Source organism: Gymnoscopelus braueri (genome assembly GCF_963280865.1).
Source record: "Gymnoscopelus braueri genome assembly, contig: SCAFFOLD_42, whole genome shotgun sequence".
Taxonomy (NCBI): Eukaryota; Metazoa; Chordata; class Actinopteri; order Myctophiformes; family Myctophidae; genus Gymnoscopelus; species Gymnoscopelus braueri.
In genome coordinates, this window is record NW_027660610.1 from 18,593 (window position 1) to 40,378 (window position 21,786).

A 21,786-nucleotide genomic window follows, 5' to 3' on the forward strand; every position below is an offset into this window, starting at 1 on the left:
TTCAAAATATGCTCCTCATTGACTTACATTGTACGGTGAAACATCTCTCAAAGTCATTATTTTAGTCCATCCAGCAAAAGCAAACAAAACTGATTAAGACAATATGGAACATCACAAAACCCAGTACCGTTTTTTTAATATATAAAAATGTCAACTTCCTGTTGAAGATCCGGATGCAACACAAAAAGTTCAAAATGCATTGTGCATGCGAGATGTTGTGAGCTTGTAGATCTGCTATTGTTTAGAGCTGCTGAAATGTAGAACACACACTAAGAAAACATCTTAACCATTTAAATCCTACACAACACATGGGCGCGGCAGTGGCTCAGGGGGTAAAGTGGTCGCCTGGGAAACGGAAGCTTCCCGGTTCGATCCCCGGCTCCCCCTGTGATAGTGTCAAAGTGTCCTTGAGCAAGACACTGAACCCCTAACTGCTCCTGAGGAGCAGGTTGGAGCCTTACATGGGCTCCTCTGCTGTCAGTGTGTGTGGTTTATGTGCACCATCTAGTGGACTCATTGTAAAACTACGCCTGATCTGTGATTTCTCTGCTGTAGAGTTTTAAACTGGTTTGTGGTGTCAGAACTGGCCTGGTCACTTAGCTAGCTAAGTGGACTCCACTTTATCCACTGTTAATACAGACTGGATACAGTAAACAAAACACATATTCATAGACTATATATATAATTTTTTAAGGTTATTTATTAAACTGTTAAACTGTTCTCTGCCCTTCATGACAGCAGTCAGTAAATATAAGGATCATCTTGAATCACCATACAGTCACTGTACAGTATGTTTGTAACAGAGTTTAATGTCATTTTAATTATAATTACTCAAAATGTCCTTTTTTATAGTTGTATTACATGAAGTTTAATTTACAGCTGCCTTATGTTTACATAATCTGGATATCACTTTATGAGGTGGCTCACTGTCTGTCTGTCTGTCTGTCTGTCTGGGGACAGACACATCTTCACTGATGTAGGATCTGATCTGAACCAAATGGACCCTTACAGGTCTGTAACTCTGAGAGTTTAAGTAATGGAACCAAATGGACCCGTAATGGTCCATTTGATTCAAACACTCTCTGAGTTAAATTGACACTGTGAATAGATGGCATCCATGGCAGATCTACAAGCTCACCCCATGCAGGCAGGCAGAGAGACAGACAGACAGACAGACAGACATGGGGAGCAGACTGATAACCTCGTCCCATTGGCTACTGTAAACGCCAGTCAATATGTGTGACATGTCCCGCCCTAGCTGTTGCCAGGCAACATATCTGCTCAGTGTGTTGAAACTAAGCTCACTTCCTGTTGTCTGTGATGACAGGAAGCAGCTTCTCTACTCTGACCACACGTCTCTGCACTTCCCTTTTCTTCCTCTCTTTGTGATGTTTAATGTTCATGAGTGATGAATTGAATGACAGGACCACAATGTGTTATCCTTTTAGAATCATTGTACCATCATACCACTGTACTGTTTACAAACTGTTTATAAAGTACTGAATGCAATCAATACATCAATCAATCAATCAATCCACAAACCTTTTCTTTTTCAAGGACTCCATAACTATGAGAGTACAAATAGATCCATAATTTCACCCTTTGGTTCCATGTGTACACTCTCAGAGTTACAGACCTGTAAGGGTCCATTTGGTTCCATGTTTACATGTTTTTGACAGACAGACAGACAGACAGACAGACAGACAGATGTCTACTTTGAGTAACTGAGGTTCCAGTATATTATTATAAGTGAACTTAACAGTTAATACAAGCAACAGTTACAACTTATCTTAACTATTTCTCTTTCAAACATGTTTAGGATCATTTTAACGTCGACTCAGGCTTCTTTGTTTCACAGTTTATAACAGAGGTGATGCAACTTTGATGATGCAGAGGGCCACTATATTTCCACACTCACTCCAGAGGGACACATTGCATATACCGGGCCATTCTATGTCACACAGAAGTAGCAAAAATAGCAGATCTACAAGCTCAAAACACATGCGTTTTGAGCTTGGAGATCTGCTATTTTTGAATTGGAATTCAGTTTTTTTTTTTTTACTATTTTTTAATTATAATCCTGAAAATAACATGTTTTATTTAATTTCAAATGCATTTAGTTATACTTATGTTAACTTTATGAACTTAAATACAAATACATTGGACATAAAAAAAGTACTTTTACTTCTACTCCACTACATCTCAGAGGCACATATTATACTTTTACTCCACTACAATTATTTGAAAACTTTAGTTACTAGTTACTTCGTAGATAGAGCACCGAAGTCCTGACGTCACTGCCAGTAGAGGGTGCCGCAGGTTGGTGGCTTTACTTTTTGTGTTGATATCCTCATTGGGGAATCTTAGATCGCTTCACATAAGAACTGTGTTCCAAAAATAAACACACCACCCTGGTGTTTTTACTCATATGGATATGAAGCATCGACTGAAGGTGTAAATGTACACATTTACCCAAAGAGTAACAATATATAACAATATAAACACTAGAAACGAGTCAAACAACCCAAAGACTACATTTCCCATGAACGCGGCTGCAGTGGGGACAGTGATTTCAGACCAGGAAGTAGTAGTTCTTAAGACTTTTAAGGCAGAATTAATTCCATTTTCGCCAGAAACAGGCTGTATCAAATATGAATGAATATCATAAACAATGCAGAGCCACCCCCCTGACAAAAAGGCCAGGGTGGTGTGTTTATGTTTGGAACACAGTTCTTATATGAAGTGATCTAACATTCCCAAATGGGGATTTCAACACAAAAAATAAAGCCACAAACCCGTGGAACAGCGCTCTCTAGTGGCGTCAGATTTCAGTGCTCTATTGTGATTATTATTACAAAAACACATAACCACTTCAGCCCTATATACATTTTGGCCATTTGAAAATAGCCGATCTACAAGCTTACAACGTGTTGCGATGTGACGCATTGTGAGCTTGTAGATCTGCTATTTTCAAAGGATTTTTATACATTTGAAAACTTGGGACATTTTGCATAACGAGTAATGGGTATACTTTTACTTTTGAGGGGAGGAGAGGAGGGGAGGGGAGGAGGAGAGGAGAGGAGAGGAGAGGAGAGGAGAGGAGAGGAGAGGAGAGGAGAGAGGAGAGAGCTGTATGAGTGATAGGTGTCAGTTATGTTTTTCAGTGAAGGAGTACTGCATGGGAGGGGCCATGTCACTGTGTACACACACACACACACACACACACACACACACACACACACACACACACACACACACACACACAGACACAGACACAGACACAGACACACACTGCACACACACACACACACACACACAATGTGGCAACATTGCCAGAAACTATACATGGCAATATTTTTTTTTGCCTAGGGCGCCACTACAGCTCTCTCCTCTCCTCTCCTCTCCTCTCCTCTCGGCCCTGCACACACACACTATACATGCCTCTGTTTAGACCCTCAATAACATTATACAGTGTCACACATTTTGGCTCCCATGCGCGTCAATGTCGTCTGCCCGGCCCGCTAGGCTGACTGTAGAGAAGCTGCTTCCTGTCATCACAGACAACAGGAAGTGAGCTTAGTTTCAACACACTGAGCAGACATGTTGCCTGGCAACAGCTAGGGCGGGACATGTCACACATATTGACTGGCGTTTACAGTAGCCAATGGGACGAGGTTATCAGTCTGCTCCCCATGTCTGTCTGTCTGTCTGTCTGTCTGTCTGTCTGTCTGTCTGTCTGTCTGTCTGTCTGTCTGTCTGTCTGTCTGCATGGGGGTGAGCTTGTAGATCTGCCATGGATGCCATTTATTCACAGTGTCAATTTAACTCAGAGAGTGTTTGAACCAAATGGACCATTACGGGTCTATTTGGTTCCATTTGTACACTCTCATATCCTACATCAGTGAAGGTGTGTGTCTTCCCTAAGACAGACAGACAGACAGACAGACAGACAGACAGACAGTATATTATTATAAGTGAACTTAACAGTTAATACAAGCAACAGTTACAACTTATCTTAACTATTTCTCTGTCAAACATGTTTAGGATCATTTTAACGTCGACTCAGGATTCTGTGTTTCACAGTTTATAAGTTACTTGATTCAATATTTACATATTTGATTTTCCTTTTATCAGACACGCCCCCTTCCTATACAAACCCATTGTAACTTCAAACTCCATTTTAATCATGTTATATTCATTAAAACACACGTCTCTGCTTCTGGTGACTGATATTGTCCTTCTGATGAATGTTAGACTCATTAAAACACACGTCTCTGCTTCTGGTGACTGATATTGGCCGCGTTTCCCAAACGAATTTCAACTTGTGCGTAGCCTAGAAGCTGCGTAGGAGCCTCCACGCAGCTGCGCAGTAGCAACCCCGCTACGCACTATCTTCGTTAGTAGCAGCTGTGTGTGCCCTACGTGCCATCTAAACTGGCTTCGGGAGACAGCATCGTCGTAGGTTCTCAAGCGCACGGCGTTACGTCTGTGCTAAAACTACATTCGGGAGACAGCATGCACGTAAAGACCTCCTGGACGAAGCCTACGTAAACTATTTAGTGCTGTCCAACGCTACACAGCAATTGAAACACCCTTTGCGAATATATACAGTGAAATGGATCATAAAAATACCACACACACACACATAAATATATATATATATATATATATATATATATATATACGTTATATATACGTTACGCGCCGAGCCTATAAAAAAATAAGACATACAAGCTATCAACACACTGCGACATGCCGTGTTGATAGCTTGCAGATCTGTTCTTTTGGGTAGGGCGAGCGGCTGTTAGGAGGAACTGCTGCGCTGGTTCTATGTGTAGCCCCCACAGTCAAATTAGCCAGAAGTGGCATGCAATAGACCTGGCTATCGGGCAGGTTTATTGGCATGACTGGTAACACGTCGGACTAGCGAGTGGGAACTTCAGGTTCGATCCCAGAATTTCCCATTTCCTAAGTCTACTATGCATAAAAATCTTTTGAAAATAGCAGATCTACAAGCTTGTGACGCGTTGTGAGCTTGTAGATCTGCTATTTTCAAAAGATGTTTTAACCATTCATAAACATGGCGAGCGCAACAGCTGTCACTTCGTGAGAGGAACTGGGGACTTTCATCATAACGTTTAACTATAAAACTTCGAAATTAAGGTTTAGCTCAGCATCATTTATTTACCTTTAGTTAACTTGGCATATGCTTACTATTTTTATTAGATGATCGGATCATCCGTGAGAGTACAATTTGTAAACTTCGGGTTCATGCATAGAGGACGAAGCACCGCAGCCGCTCGCCCTACCTAAAAGAACAGATCTGCAAGCTATCGACACGGCATGTCGCAGTGCGTTGACAGCTTGTATGTCTGTTTTTTTTGGGTAGGCACGTTACGCACCGGCCTGGCCGTAATATTTATTTATTTATATATATATATATATATATATATATATATATATATATATATATATATATATAGGCCTACACATATATGTGTGTGTGTGTGTGTGTGTGTGTGTGTGTGTGTGGTCGGTCTTTTCATAGATCTATTTCGCTACGATGGGTGTTACGAGCGACCCAGGGCGCTCGTAACAAACTGCTGCGTAGGACAGCACTCAGGGCTACGCCTCTCCCAGGAGTAGGCGGGGAGTAGGCTACGTGCATGCTGTTTCCCGAATGTAGTTTTAGCACAGACGTAACTCCGTGCACTTGAGAACCTACGACGATGCTGTCTCCCGAAGCCAGTTTAGATAGCACGTAGGGCACAACCAGCTGCTACTAATGAGGGTAGAGCGTAGGTTTCGCCGAGTCCCAGCTGTAAAAGAAAAAAAAAGGAGGCTCTTACGCAAGCTGCGTAGGCTACGCATGACCTGAAATCTACGTGCCTGCTAAGGTACTGTGCAGCCTGTGTGTTCGCACGTAAGACCCGTCGTAGGACCTGCGCAGCATCTCTACGCAGCATCTCTACGAATCTCTTTGGGAAACGCGGCCATTGTCCTTCTAATGAATGTTAGACTCATTAAAACACACGTCTCTGCTTCTGGTGACTGATATTGTCCTTCTAATGTGTGAGGGGGCCGTGTTTTCTCAAACAAGCTACATCCACTAGTCATAAGAACTACACATCCACTAGTCATAAGAACTACACATCCACTAGTCATAAGAACTACACATCCACTAGTCATAAGAACTACACATCCACTAGTCAAAGAACTACATCCTGATTGGCTAAGAATATTTTTAAAAGTTTGCAGGAGTGCTCCGTTTTGAACAAAATGCCTCAAACACAGCATGCAATTTCCGTGAAATTTAGCACGCATATTCCCACTAGGCCGAGGAAGAAATTTGACATTTTTCAAATCAGCCTCATGGTGGCTGAAAAAAAAAAAAATTGTGTTTTTACCTATAACTGCATCGATCTGTGTAAAACTGTGTGGGCCCTATTTTTTTCGCCAATGCCTTATAACCACCAACTTCTTTGCCATTTGTAACTATTTAAAAAAAACATTTTCAAATAGTTCAACTAGCCGATCTACATCGACACGTTGTGAACTTGTAGATCGGCTATTTAACTATTTGAAAATATTTTTCAAGTGGAGTTCAAGAGGAGTGGCCCGTTTTGAACAAAATGCAACAAATCATGAACGCAGCATCCGATTGCGGTGAAACTTTGCACGCATATTCGCACTATGTTGAGGAACAATGCTACCATTATAGTGCCACCAGGAGGCCGATTTTAGCAAAACGTATTTTTTTATATATTACTCATATAAATTGTCTCCAAACATCATGCAAATCGGTACACATTGGCCCTCATTTATCAACGTGGTGTAGACCAAATAATGGGCGTACGGCAAGATCACCGCAACTTTCGACATTTATCAATCTATCGTGACTTTGACTTCAGCGTACGGCCCGCTCTGATCTCACGTCAGGTCTGAGGGCTCAAGAATGGGAACCCGACGCTCCAAACCTGTGCCCAGCGCAGGTGATTCTTCATGCTGTGGATTTATTTGGGCCACCGGGAGATTGGATATTTAACCCTCCCTCTCATTAACGTGGCGACACGGGACTGACTGCAGCCCGAGTCTCACAGGGAATACATGACGGCTTTATTTTAGTGTAACTCAAAGGCGCTCTGCTCGGTAGGGGTTAAATAAATTAATGTACTCATGTATTCCATTCATGGCGATGTGATTGGTATCATTCATGTAGGCTACTTGACAAAGATTGTACCATTACAGAATACACAGTTGGGCGTGTGTGTGTGTGTGTGTGTGTGTGTGTGTGTGTGTGTGTGTGTGTGTGTGTGTGTGTGTGTGTGTGTGTGTGTGTGTGTGTGTGTGTGTGTGTGTGTGTGTGTGTGTGTGTGTGTGTGTGTGTGTGTGTGTGTGTGTGTGTGTGTGTGTGTGTGTGTGTGTGTGTGTGTGCGCGCGCGCGTGCGCCAGGGAAAATCTTTCTTATTGGTTTTCCATGCGTTGTCTGGTCGTATTCTGGTTCTTCATGTCGTAAAATCGAGGCGTTTCGACAACAGAGAGAGGGCGTGTTATTTAAATGACGGTCGGTTTCAGCCGTCGCATTTATCAAAGCTCCGACCAAATGTACGCTACAATTGGCTGTATAGGAGGATCCTTTGATAAATCTCACTTGGACGTTGGCGTACAGGGCAATTTTAAAGCGAAAAATAAGCCGTTTTTTACACTCCATTGATGCATGAGGGCCATTATCTCTATAGTCAAGTGATCAAGACGGTTCCGTCCAATTTTTCATATTCCATCCTGATTGGTGAATTCTGAACATTGTTGGCCCACGATAACTGCCCACATCTGACCTGGCGGAGACCTGTGCTCCGAGGAGCACTTTTTCTAGTTATGTCATGTATTTTCCTCTCTCTGAGAGTGTGTAACATTGAATAGAATAATAATTGTATTATTCCACTCAGAGTTAAAGTAACAGAGATGATTTTGTCATACATTGATATGATTTTATCATACAGGTTGTTTACCTGCTGTTCCTCCAGTCCACCTCACAAATAAAACACACAATGGCCGACCAGACACCTTCAGCTTCAGCTCCAGCTCCACCTTCACCTTCAGCTCCACCTTCACCTTCAGCTCCACCTTCACCTTCAGCTTCACCTTCACCTTCACCTTCAGCTTCACCTTCACCTCCACCTTCACCTTCAGCTTCAGCTTCACCTTCAGCGTCACACACCCAGGTAGGCTACATGCTTTATATTGTTAATTCTTCATTCACAGCTTTAACATAATCTTATAATTATAGCTGTGTGGATTTGAGTGAAGTGGTTTCAAAGCTTAAATAAGTTTCCATAAATGGTGTAGTAAATTATTATTAATAATAATAATAATAAAACAAAATAATTACAATGTCACTGTAGGTCACAGAGAGATGAAATTATTTCATCACATCCACTGATGTGTGACAAACGTGTCTCACTTTAGTCTGTCACTCTATAATAAATTAACTCAAAAGATATACAATATATATATTGTCAATGGGCTTAGTCGTTCATGTCAATAACAGAGCCTTTGCGTCATTGTCTTTTTGGCATGGCGAGAGAGTATGTTTTGCACCCTGTCCGTCCGTCCTTCTGTGTGTGAGTGTGTGCGTGTGACATTATGTCTATCTACAGCTAATCTTGGCTTGATCGCAGTGAAACTGGGCGCACACACTCCCTGGATGCCAATTCAGAACCTCAGCCCCAAATTTCTCACATGGTCCTGTTATAGCGCCACCAGGAGGCCAATTTGTGCTAAACATTTTTTTTTTTTACAGTACTCCAACAGATTTTGTCCAAAAATCACACAGATCGGTACACAGAATCTCTATAGTCATTCAACTAAACAGGTCTTTCAGATTTTTCCTATTCCATCCTGATTGCAGTTGCAGGAGTGCCCCGTTTTGAACAAATTGCCTCAAATCATGAACACTGTGTCCGATCGCAGTGGAACTCTGCACACGCATTCACACTATGTTGAAGAACAAATGTCACCCTTTTAAAATTGCCCTATTGTTGCGCCACCAGGAAGCCGTTTTTTGCAAAACATTTTTGGTAATACTTTACTTAAAGTCTATAATGCGTTATAACCGCATTTATAATGGGTTATAATGCACTTATAAGGCATTATAACACTTGTTATACATGTTTATAATTATGCTTAACAACTTATTTCATTTTTCATTTTATTTATTTCAATTATCGTTAACTTTACATGATCACATTAATTTATTTTTCTTTATTCCGTCCGATTTGTCATATTCCATCCTGATTGGCGAATTCCGAACATTGCTGGCCGACAATAACCTACCTGACCTAGTGGAGACCTGTGTTCCAAGCAACACTTTTTCTACCTACTGCATTATGCTTTAATTCATTTTAATGTTTATTAAATGTATTTATTTTGTCAAAGGGCTTAGTCGTTCATGTCAATAACAGAGCCCTAAAAGTCTTACTGAAGAATGAGCAAATATAATACTTTTACACCTTTACTACAATTATTTGAAAACTTTAAGTTACTAGTTGAGTACTTTGTATATTTTTACACATTGTGAGCTTGTAGATCTGCTATTTTCAAAATATTTTTTATACAAACTTTTGAAAGGGGACATTATTCATATTTACTTTTAGTACTTAAGGATATGTTGCCAATACTTTTACTCAAGTAAACTTAGAATTCTGGACTATTACTTGTAACAGAGTAGTTCTACATTGTGGCATTGATCATTTTACTGAAGTAACACATGTGAGTAGTTCTTCCACCATTGAATAATTATGACCACAAGCTTAATATGATATACAGTAGTTGGGGGGTATTTGAGAGATATGTGTCGTCACTTTAGCAAGGTACTGGTGCCTACACTTTAAACCAGGCTCAAATAAATGTTATATTGATAAGAAACGTGTAGTTATTATTACAGTATATGAAATCTAACAGTGGACATAAAAGGTGGTGGGTTTCTGGTTGAAAGGCACTACTGTAGCCAATAGCATATTGATTGATTGATTGATTGAATACTTTATTAACAGTTTCAGTTTGCAAAAAAAGCACAGAAAGTACAGTTCTATAAAAAGGAAAACTAAAAGGATTTAACCGTAGAAAGCAATATGGCTTGTTTCCATTGGATCCTGTGTATTCAATTCATCAATACAATACATTATGTTGTCTAATAGCACTCACTCAGTCATTATATGATTAAAATAACATGAATTGGTACAACAGGATGCTGATGATGGCTCGACTTCAGAAAAAAGTGATGCAGAAAAAGGTGAGTGTTTTTCTGTTCTTGTTACAGTTCAATGCTTAAGTTAATAAGTAAGTCGTTAGCTGGTGCTACATTTTGTTTGCCTAGGTGTACATCCTCAATATCATATTGTAAAACTATAAATGTACCAGTTGTTACATTACTATTTATGTGGGGATGTACAGATGAGAGCTTTAATTATCATTCATATAATGACATTATTTTCTGTGACGTATTTATCTCAACCACTCTTTTTTTCCTCTTTGCAAGCAGCACAGTTTGTGATGCAGAAAAGGGCAAAGTTGATTCAAGACGCCTCCACAGTCATGGCTATAGTAGACAGTTTAGGAACCAACATGGTTCATCGTGAGATCTATCAAAAGATTCTAGCTGAGAAGACACCTATCGACCAAATGAGGATGCTGTATACAATGGTGCTAGATCAAGGTGCAACAGTCATCAGAGCAGCATTTTATGATGCCCTCAAGCAACACCAACCCGACCTGTTGAAGAGCGTTGGTAAGACCAGATGTATTAAATTACTCTATTTTATTATTATTTTTGTTTTAGGTATCTCTTTATTCTAAAAAGAAAAATGGCCGGCACACACAACAACCTTAATCTAATTTATAGCAGCAGTGCCATAGAGTGAATGTATGTCAAAGCCCAATCAAAAACGTTGCCATGGCATGTTTCTGCTCTCTTTCTGCTTTCTTGCACGAGGATGCATTTCATCTGGATGTGGTGTGACAAGGTGTGCTGTCAGCAGCAGGTTTGTCACCCACGCACGTACGCCTAGACCGTTAAACAAGCTGGTGTCAGGGTGTGAGTCCTAACGTAACTTTGGAATGATCCATTGACCCTGTAAAATGGACCGATGTGAATCCTGTCCAAAAAACATACCTCCCGTCCACTCCCATTATAGGATCTTGAGAAAAAGCTCCATCTTTTACTGTGGTGAAAACGAGACATTTTCGACGGGCGATCACTCTGCAATGGCGGATCGCGTTAGAAATGTTATTGTTCCAGTACTTAGACGGGACCCTTGACCATCACGCACGCACCCTTTGTTTACATCCGGGTCCTCGTGGAGCCGTCTACAGCTCTAAACTGCTCAGCGTAAACGGTAAGAACGCTGGCATTAGATGTACCCTGTTTTAAAAAACCTCTCGCACTCTCGGGTCTAATCAAGACACAGGTGAACATTTTCAAACAGACAGGTGAGACAAGACAGGTAGCGGCAACAGAGGAACAGAAGACACACTACGATATCACTACAAAATAAAAGGATCACAGCAGTAAACAAAAACGAATTTCACCCATTGTTTTAACTCTGCAAACCTGTGATGAGGCAATCCTACTATAATTCTACAAGCTCTGTAGTGGTGTAGTGGCATAGTGGTGAGGCCAAAATTGGTTCTGCCCAGTTCTCCTCAGTGGCTGGAGCAGTTGATCTGAATTTGCACACAGCCATTGACCATTACCTTGTGCACGGAACAGCGAAGCCCGTTTTTCGATTTCACCAAATCTCAGCTGTTTATTAGCGTTTTTGTGTAAAAGAATGTCGCCATGGTTACGGTTGCCCAGCTGTGGGATGCCCCCGCGAGCTATGGGACGAACTGCCTCCCGGTTTGCCAGATCATGTGTGCATATCCCCCCACGGGTATGGACTAGTCCTCCTATAATTTGACAAACCTCTGTAGTGGTGTAGTGGTGAGGCCTAAATTGGCTGGAACACTTGATCTGAATTTGCACACAGCCATTGACCATTACCATGCCCACGGAACTGCGAAGCCCGTTTTTGTATATCACCAAATCTCAACTGTTTATTAGCGTTTTTGTGTAAAACAATGTCAGGGGCGGCCATAGCTGAGTGGTTAGTGAGCCCGCCTAGGGAGCCAGAGGCCTTGGTTGCCCCAGGTACGATTCCAGGCCAGGCCAGCAAATGTGTCGATGAAATGAAATTTGTCCCTGAGCAAGACTCTTAACCCCTAATTGCTCACAGGCCCTCATTGGAAACAAGACCGTAAGGACTTTCATGAACGGACCTGTTAAAGGAATTATCCTTATATACGGGGCTGCCCAGCTATGGGACGAACTGCCTCCCGGGTTGCCAGATAATGTGCGCATATCCGGGTATGGACTAGTATAGCTAATTCTGATTCTAAACCCTGTCACTACAAAATAACAAAAGATACAAGTTGTAGTGACTAAGTCCTATACTTTAGCACTACGTGGTTGGCGATGGCTGGGAATTAAGTTTAGACCTGTGTTCAATGACTGTTTAGACTGATGTCCAAAAACATAACATAACAACAAAATGATTTATTCTCTGTAGTTGTCTGTCACTTCAGCATACAAACATGTAACAATCGGCCTTTACTTTGAAAGGAAAACTATTAACTAAAGGAAGAACAAAGGGATCGGCAGGTTTTTAACTTAAATACTTTATAAAATAAAGCCACAAAAATAACAATTGACAAAGCGAAACGGTAAATAATAATACACCTCTTGGTTTTAACTACTGTCCCTGTCTCTTTCCCTAAGAAATAAACAAACAAATCGTCAATCCACAATAATTTCACTTATCCCCTCCCCACCCAAACAATTCCCAATGTCCTTCGGAACCCCTCAGATCACAATCTCATTCAAACATGACCAACAAAACCTACTCGGACGTAACGGTGAACGTACGGAGCCCCTTAGGGGACATTACTAGGTAGATTGTTTTAAGGGTAGGTACATTATTTTAAGAGCTAGGTAGATTGTTTTAAGGGTAGGTACATTATTTTAAGAGCTAGGTAGATTGTTTTAAGGGTAGGTACATTATTTTAAGAGCTAGGTAGATTGTTTTAAGGGTAGGTACATTATTTTAAGAGCTGGTGGTTTATGTTTTCTGGTATGGAAAAAAAAAACATAGGCTATAACATTTTTTTTGAGGGATGAGTTTTTTTTTTTGAGGGATGAGTTTTTTTTTTGAGGGATAAGTTTTTTTTTTTGAGGGATAAGTTTTTTTTTTTGAGGGATGAGTTATTTTTTTTGAGGGATGAGTTTTTTTTTTTGAGGGATGAGTTTTTTTTTTTGAGGGATGAGTTATTTTTTTTGAGGGATGAGTTTTTTTTTTAGGAGGGATGAGTTTTTTTTAAAAAAGAGGGATGAGGTTTTTTTTTTAGGAGGGATGAGGTTTTTTTAAAAAGAGGGATGAGCTTTTTTTTTTAGGAGGGATGAGTTTTTTTTCAAAAAGAGGGAAGTTTTTTTTTAGGAGGGATGAGTTTTTTTTTTTAAAGAGGGATGAGTTTTTTTTTTAGGAGGGATGAGTTTTTTTTTTAAAAGAGGGATGATTTTTTTTTTTTAGGTTAGTTTTTTTTTTCATGCATGACAAAAAAAAAAAACTTGGACCAAAAAAATTTATTATGCCTATCTTGAAAATAAAACCTCTCCTTTTCAAAGTCGCTATTTATAGAATAGTGGAGCGGCTAAGAGAAAAATCGTTCACTTTGTGATGCAAGCATGAAATTTGGTACATTTACTCTTCAAACCCCACTCTTTTCAAAAATACCGCTGGCCACGCAAAATTCCAAAATGGCGGCCCACAAATCCAAGATGTCTGTCCAAAAGTGAGGTTTTTCCTTTATAACTCGAAATGTATTGATTTTAAGCACCATAAATGTATTAAAGTTGAATATAAATTTGGGCATTGTGGATATTTTGGTACCACGTACATGACTGTATCTATTACGGTTCTTGAGATACAGCATATAGGTACTTTTACAGACTCAGGAGAGTAAGAAATGTGCAACATTGATTGTTAATAAGTGAATATGGTGATATTTGGTGTTATTTTCATAACCTGTTATTTTCAGTAGGGTTATAACATACAATTCTAAATCCAAGATGGCGTCCAAGATGGCTGCCATTAACTTTAAGTAATCATATCTTAGCAACTATGATACTTTTTTTTTGGCGGCGTGCATATGTTTTTTGGTCTATGAATCCAATGGGGCCATTGCAGTACAGAATTTAGACGTTGATAAAAGTGGATATTTTGGTACCTAGTGCATGTCTATATCTATTGCGGTTCTTGAGATACAGCTTATAGGTTCTTTTACGGAATCGGGAGAGCATAAAAAAGAGGTTTGAGTTACACCTCACAGTTGCAACTGCACAGAGCTGTACACATGAGACCCAGTTTATAGCACTTGCACCTGCCACGACAGCCACATTTACAGCCACATTTGGTAAGCTGTTTGCACGTCTTGGCTATTGGAGAGTTGGCTGTCCAGAAGACCTGCCATTCCTCACCAACCTTCTGCCATCCCCAGTCTGCAGGGTCCTCTGCTCCTGGCTGACACTGGGTTGCCTGGGCCCACACACAACCAGCCTGGTAGGCAGCACGCCTGGTGTGTTGGAGCAAAGCTGCTCTGGTTGGTGGGATTGACTCATAAGGCCTCTGCTTTCTGGCAAACATGTCAAACCTGGCCTCATCCACAGTAGCAGCTGTGCTGGATCTGTCATACATTAGGATGACAAACCTCTCCAGAATCTGTAGGTCACAATCCTCCACTGTGGGAGGGTAAATACCCAGTTTGGAGAATACAGGTCTGCCAAGCAGTTTTCTTGCCTTTGTTGCGGAAGGCTGACACGGTGTCACATCCTGTAAAGCCATGAAAGAATAGCATGCCTTTGACCTTCTCCTGGCCAACAAAATGAAATAGGTCATGCACACTGATCCAGCGCAGGCTCTGACCTTGTCCAAATGCAACCCACATCTGCTGTAGTCCAGCCTCTTGAAGAGCAGCGAAGACACTTGCTAAGATGAGAACATCTGTGTCATTTGCCTTGATCAGGATGGATTGGCTACCATGTTCTGCAGCATGTTTGGCGTGCACAAAGATGCGGCTATCAGCTTGCTATTCTTTCATGCCTTTACAGGATGTGACACCGTGTCAGCCTTCCGCGACAAAGGCAAGAAAACTGCTTGGCAGACATGGGACATATGCCCAGAGGTCTCGCCTGTATTCTCCAAACTGGGTATTTACCCTCCCACAGTGGAGGATTGTGACCTACAGATTCTGGAGAGGTTTGTCATCGTAATGTATGACAGATCCAGCACAGCTGCTACTGTGGATGAGGCCAGGTTTGACATGTTTGCCAGAAAGCAGAGGCCTTATGAGTCAATCCCACCAACCAGAGCAGCTTTGCTCCAACACACCAGGCGTGCTGCCTACCAGGCTGGTTGTGTGTGGGCCCAGGCAACCCAGTGTCAGCCAGGAGCAGAGGACCCTGCAGACTGGGGATGGCAGAAGGTTGGTGAGGAATGGCAGGTCTTCTGGACAGCCAACTCTCCAATAGCCAAGACGTGCAAACAGCTTACCAAATGTGGCTGTAAATGTGGCTGTCGTGGCAGGTGCAAGTGCTATAAACTGGGTCTCATGTGTACAGCTCTGTGCAGTTGCAACTGTGAGGTGTAACTCAAACCTCTTTTTTATGCTCTCCCGATTCCGTAAAAGAACCTATAAGCTGTATCTCAAGAACCGCAATAGATATAGACATGCACTAGGTACCAAAATATCCACTTTTATCAACGTCTAAATTCTGTACTGCAATGGCCCCATTGGATTCATAGACCAAAAAACATATGCACGCCAAAAAAAAAGTATCATAGTTGCTAAGATATGATTACTTCAAGTTAATGGCAGCCATCTTGGACGCCATCTTGGATTTAGAATTGTATGTTATAACCCTACTGAAAATAACAGGTTATGAAAATAACACCAAATATCACCATATTCACTTATTAACAATCAATGTTGCACATTTCTTACTCTCCTGAGTCTGTAAAAGTACCTATATGCTGTATCTCAAGAACCGTAATAGATACAGTCATGTACGTGGTACCAAAATATCCACAATGCCCAAATTTATATTCAACTTTAATACATTTATGGTGCTTAAAATCAATACATTTCGAGTTATAAAGGAAAAACCTCACTTTTGGACAGACATCTTGGATTTGTGGGCCGCCATTTTGGAATTTTGCGTGGCCAGCGGTATTTTTGAAAAGAGTGGGGTTTGAAGAGTAAATGTACCAAATTTCATGCTTGCATCACAAAGTGAACGATTTTTCTCTTAGCCGCTCCACTATTCTATAAATAGCGACTTTGAAAAGGAGAGGTTTTATTTTCAAGATAGGCACAATATTTTTTTTTGGTCCAATTTATTTATTTTTTTTTCAAATTTTTTTTTTTTGTCATGCATGAAAAAAAAAACTAACCTAAAAAAAAAATTCATCCCTCTTTAAAAAAAAAAACTCATCCCTCCTAAAAAAAAAACTCATCCCTCCTAAAAAAAAATCATCCCTCTTTTAAAAAAAAAACTCATCCCTCCTAAAAAAAAAACTCATCCCTCAGAAAAAAAAACTCATCCCTCAAAAAAAAAAACTCATCCCTCAAAAAAAAAACTTATCCCTCAAAAAAAAAAACTCATCCCTCAAAAAAAAAAACTCATCCCTCAAAAAAAATGTTATAGCCTATGTTTTTTTTTTCCATACCAGAAAACATAAACCACCAGCTCTTAAAATAATGTACCTACCCTTAAAACAATCTACCTAGCTCTTAAAATAATGTACCTACCCTTAAAACAATCTACCTAGCTCTTAAAATAATGTACCTACCCTTAAAACAATCTACCTAGTAATGTCCCCTAAGGGGCTCCGTATGAACGTCACCGCAGACAGACGCTTCAAACAATAACAACAGTTCACGTGTTAGTGTCTAAACACACTGGTAAACAGGCTGGTTTGTTCTTCCCTCCCCCCCGTGCCACACCCCCTACTTGTAAAGTCGGGTGGCACCAATGTTCCAATTACCCACAGCACCCAGACCCATTACCCCTCACGTGAATAGGAAATGTCCATATATCTCATAGTTTCCAACATGTTACATATCAATCAGATACAATAACATGCATAAGTAAATCAGATGTCACATATCAATCAGATATAATAACATCCATAGATCAAGAAGATAAAAATAATAAATAATGTGCATTTGTCACAAACATGATGCAAGATAAACAGTCAAACGCACGGGATACAGACAACCAGCCCTCACGAAACACAGTCAAACAGCTATTTGCCTCTCCCACTCAGCAAGACAGCAACACCTGCGCTTGATTAGGGACCTTGTTAAATACCCTGGCAACGTTGGCCTTGACCATGTCCTGCAATGATGTCACCAAAAGAAGAAAACCAACAGAAAAGATATGGCTCATGGTCATAACAATAAAACATGCTGGTGTTTAGACCGCTAACTTTAGTCAACAGTCAGTATTAGACAGACATGTTATTCCATAATTCATACCATTTTACTTTGTTTAATTTGGATAGTATTACTTAAAAGTAATAATACAATACATATTGCACAGCCCTGGACAGCCCTGGACAGTGACATTAGTTTTAATATGGTCATTATTATTATTATTTTTTTTTTAAATTTTCACCCGGTGCCAATTTCCTAAGTGATCCTGGGCGCTACACCAGCCCTACACCAGCACTACACCAGTCCCCCACAGTAGGGAGGCCAGGGCCGAGCTCATGCTTCCTTCAGGCATGAGAGCCAACTGACCTTCTTGTCACCTGACAGGGGGGAGTTTCCCTGGTTGGACGTAGCGCGTGGAAGGAACACGTTATTCCAACCAGTTCCTTTCCCCTCCATCAGGCGCCCCAGCTGTCATGGGGGAGGCAGTATAGCGAGGATTACTACATGTTTTTGTGAGGGTATTAACTACCCTAGGAGACACGGAGAGAACATGCAAACTCCACACAGAGTAGGCCCTTTCGCCAACTAATATGGTCATTATTAATCAAATGGAAACCTGTTCCAAAGTTCAGCAGCTACAGTAGCAGACACATGGTCCCCTTTTAAATTAAGAAATACCAAGACCTCTTATGTAAGGACTTTACCATAACATTACATATGTCCTCTGTTCTTTGGCCATTTAGAAACTCTTCCTCCTCAACAACAACTCAAGATGAATCTGAAGACAAAGTCTCAGCGTTTCTTCGGGTGGAAACTAAACGAGGAAGAAGGAAGCTCAACACCTCTGAAAGAGATCTTCACAGAGATCTACATCACAACGGGAGGGAGTGGACAGGGCAATATTGAACATGAGGTCAGACAGATTGAAGCAGTGTCCAGGAAATCAGCCACACAAGAAACGTCAATCAAATATGAAGACATCTTTAAAGCTTTACCTCCAGAAAATGAACCAATCAGAACAGTGATGACAAAGGGAGTGGCTGGCATTGGGAAATCAGTCCTCGTTCAGAAGTGTTCTTTGGACTGGGCAGAAGGCAGAGCCAACCAGAGTACTCACTTCATGTTTCCATTCACGTTCCGTGAGCTAAATTCTATGAAGAAGGAGTACAGCTTGGAGCAATTTATTCATGGGTGTTTTGTTGAAACCGAGGGCGTACCAATCTGCAACTTCAATAATCCCAATACTGTGTTCATCTTTGATGGATTAGATGAGTGTAGGCCTCCTCTAGACTTTGACAACAGTGAGATCATAACTGTCACAACGCCAACCACGGTGCCTCTGCTGGTCACAAACCTCATCACGGGCAAGCTGCTTCCTTTTGCTCGCATCTGGATAACCACACGACCTGCAGCAGCCAATCAGATCCCCTCTAAACATGTTGACAGGGTGACAGAGGTGAGAGGATTCACTGACCCCCAGAAGGAGAAGTTCTTCATCAACAGATTCCGTGATGACAAGAAGCAGGCCACAACAATCATCTCACACATCCAGACATCACAAAGCCTCCACATCATGTGTCACATCCCAGTCTTCTGTTGGATCATTGCTGCAGTTTTGGAGAACATGTTGACAGAACATGAGAATGTAGCACTTCCAAAGACCCTGGCTGCGATGTTCATCCACTTCATACTGGTTCATTCCAAACATAAGACGGCTAAGTACCATAACAAAGCTCAGGCACATTCTGACTTGAATCCAGGTCAGGCCATTCTGTCTTTGGGAAAACTGGCCTTTGATCAACTGGAGAAAGGCAACCTTATCTTCTATGAAAAAGACCTGACAGAGTGTGGCATTGATATTGAAGATGCAGCAGTGTACTCAGGAGTGTTCACACGGTTCTTTAAAGAGGAGCATGGGTTGCACACGGACAAGGTGTTCTGCTTTGTCCATCTGAGTGTTCAGGAGTTTCTGGCTGCTCTTTATGTATTTCACTCATTCATCAACACTGGTGTCAACCTACTGCCACATTCCTTCCGGTGGTCTAAGCTCTTTACAAAGAAGGAAACTCGCTTCTACCAGAGTGCCGTAAACAACGCCTTACAGAGTCCAAATGGACACATGGACTTGTTCCTCCGTTTTCTGCTGGGCCTCTCACTGGAGACCAACCAGACGCTGTTAGACAGACTGCTTCCTAGTTTGAAGACACGAAACATGTCGCAGACCAATCAGAAGACAATTGAGTACATCAAGAAGAAGATCCGGGAGAATCCATCTCAAGAGAGAATCATCAACCTGTTCCACTGTCTGAATGAGCTGAATGATCATTCTTTAGTTGAGGAGATCCAACAGTACCTGAACTCAGGAAGTCTCTCCACAGACCGACTCTCTCCTGCTCAGTGGTCAGCTCTGGTCTTCATTTTGCTGTCATCAGGAAAGGAGCTGGAAGTGTTTGACCTGAAGACATACTCTGCTTCAGAGGAGGCTCTCCTGAGGCTGCTGCCAGTGGTCAAAGCCTCAAACAGAGCTCTGTAGGTGAACTGATAACTGGATACATGTTATATTTTATGTCATCTTATTTTATAGTCAAGGAAATACAAACGTTTATTATAATCACGATTGTTTCTTCAGGCTGAGCGGCTGTAACCTCACAGAGATATGTTGTGAGCAGTTATCATCAGTTCTCATCTCCAGCTCGTCTAATGTGACAGAACTGGATCTAAGCAATAATGACCTGCTGGATTCCGGAGTAGAGAAGCTCTCTATTGGACTGGGGAGTCCACACTGTAAACTGAAGACGCTCAGGTCAGTATTTCTGAACCTTTTAAACAGAACATTTATACCATGGCTTAAATACACATGGAGTTTACCTGATTAATGTATTCATATTTTATTAGGAGGAGACATACTGTGGAATGCAAATATCAGAGGAAATACAAATCCCTTAAATCTTTTATTAAACTTTAGAGGTCTTTTCAGGTTATCAAAACATTAGAACATGAATTAACACAATCACTGCACGGTATTCATTAATTAATTCATCCAAAACTGCCAGCGTTTTTTACCTTATTTTGACTTGATCCACAGAGAGCCACGATGTGCACACGGATGTAAACAAAGGCTCTCTGGGAAGGGTCTCGTCTATCCACCGGAACAAAAACATAATGTTCATTTTGACCGTCTATTCTGTTGTTATCGGCAGTTGAATATGGATTGTTTTCACCAAAAAAAGAAATCCGAGCTATATGTGTTTTGTAGATCTCATAACATATAACACATCTTTTTTAGATGACATCACATCCGTCCATTCGTTCTCTTGCAGTCAAGGGATCATCCATAGGTTAGATCTACGTCAATGACTGTACATGTGTTAAACTAGAGAATAACACCTTTTATGTCTCGCCCCCCCCCCCCCCCCCCGAATGGTGGGGTGAGTTTGTGTTATATGGGACATAAAAGTATATTCTTTTTAATAATGTCACCAAAATCAGTCAATATCTTAAAGTGATCTTGGCTTGTAGTTATAACACTTAACTAATCAGAATTGAACATATAGAAACTATAATAATTAATCAGTCAACATATATTCATGTGAGCACTGTTTTATTTTCCTACTATAATTTCAGTCCTCTAAAAACATTGCCGTCAGTCTGTCAGTCTAGATAGATAGATAGATAGATAGATACTGTAGATAGACAAATAGATAGATAGATAGATAGATAGATAGATAGAGATAAATGCATAAAGCTTTAGAACCAAGACTACGATGTGATGACAACGTTACATTACAGCAAATGCTTCATGAGAATTAAATTGTGAATCTTACTGGTATAAGTCAAGTTATGTCATTTGCCGTTGGTGAATAGTTTCAAACTAATTAATTCCTCCCCACACATATTTCTGTGTTGTCACTGATGTTGTATCCTACTGACTCACCTGCCTGTGAGGAGCCCCCACCAGGAGGACATAAGGGCCTTCGTCCTACTCCTTCCGCCCAACACTCCCCACTGACAGGTGCCGCCCCAGCCCGTAGGAGGACGTTCAATGACCAATATCACCCTCCCCACCCGGCTCGCGGGGATGGGGCGTATGGGAGGGTAATCCCTCCTGGACGCTATTGGTGGAAAGTCTAGGCTGAAGTTTTGTTGTGATGCCAATTACCATTTCCCCCATGTAGCCCCTCCCTGACCACTGCTGATTGGTCTTGGGTATTAGATGAGTCATCTAGCTTGGTGTCTCCCCCAATGACCCCATGTGACCTA

The 21,786-nt window shown here is 41.1% G+C and overlaps 2 protein-coding genes across 2 annotated transcripts in view; both read left to right on the top strand.

The window, feature by feature from the left end:
* LOC308081375 (NLR family CARD domain-containing protein 3-like) overlaps positions 1–21,786 on the top strand; it is a 189,015-nt gene that overhangs the window by 17,625 nt on the left and 149,604 nt on the right. The window contains exon 5 of the mRNA XM_080457751.1: positions 8,001–8,222. Coding sequence (XP_080313877.1) covers positions 8,049–8,222 — 174 coding nt within the window. The 5' untranslated portion in view covers positions 8,001–8,048. The remainder of the gene's footprint in view (positions 1–8,000; positions 8,223–21,786) is intronic.
* Positions 10,265–20,816, top strand: LOC308081374 (NLR family CARD domain-containing protein 3-like; the record flags this gene model as incomplete). Its single annotated transcript, XM_080457750.1, has 5 exons — positions 10,265–10,291; positions 10,541–10,786; positions 18,270–20,055; positions 20,156–20,329; positions 20,813–20,816. The coding sequence occupies exons 2-5, from the start codon at positions 10,552–10,554 to the stop codon at positions 20,814–20,816; spliced, it is 2,199 nt and encodes a 732-aa protein (XP_080313876.1). The 5' UTR covers positions 10,265–10,291; positions 10,541–10,551.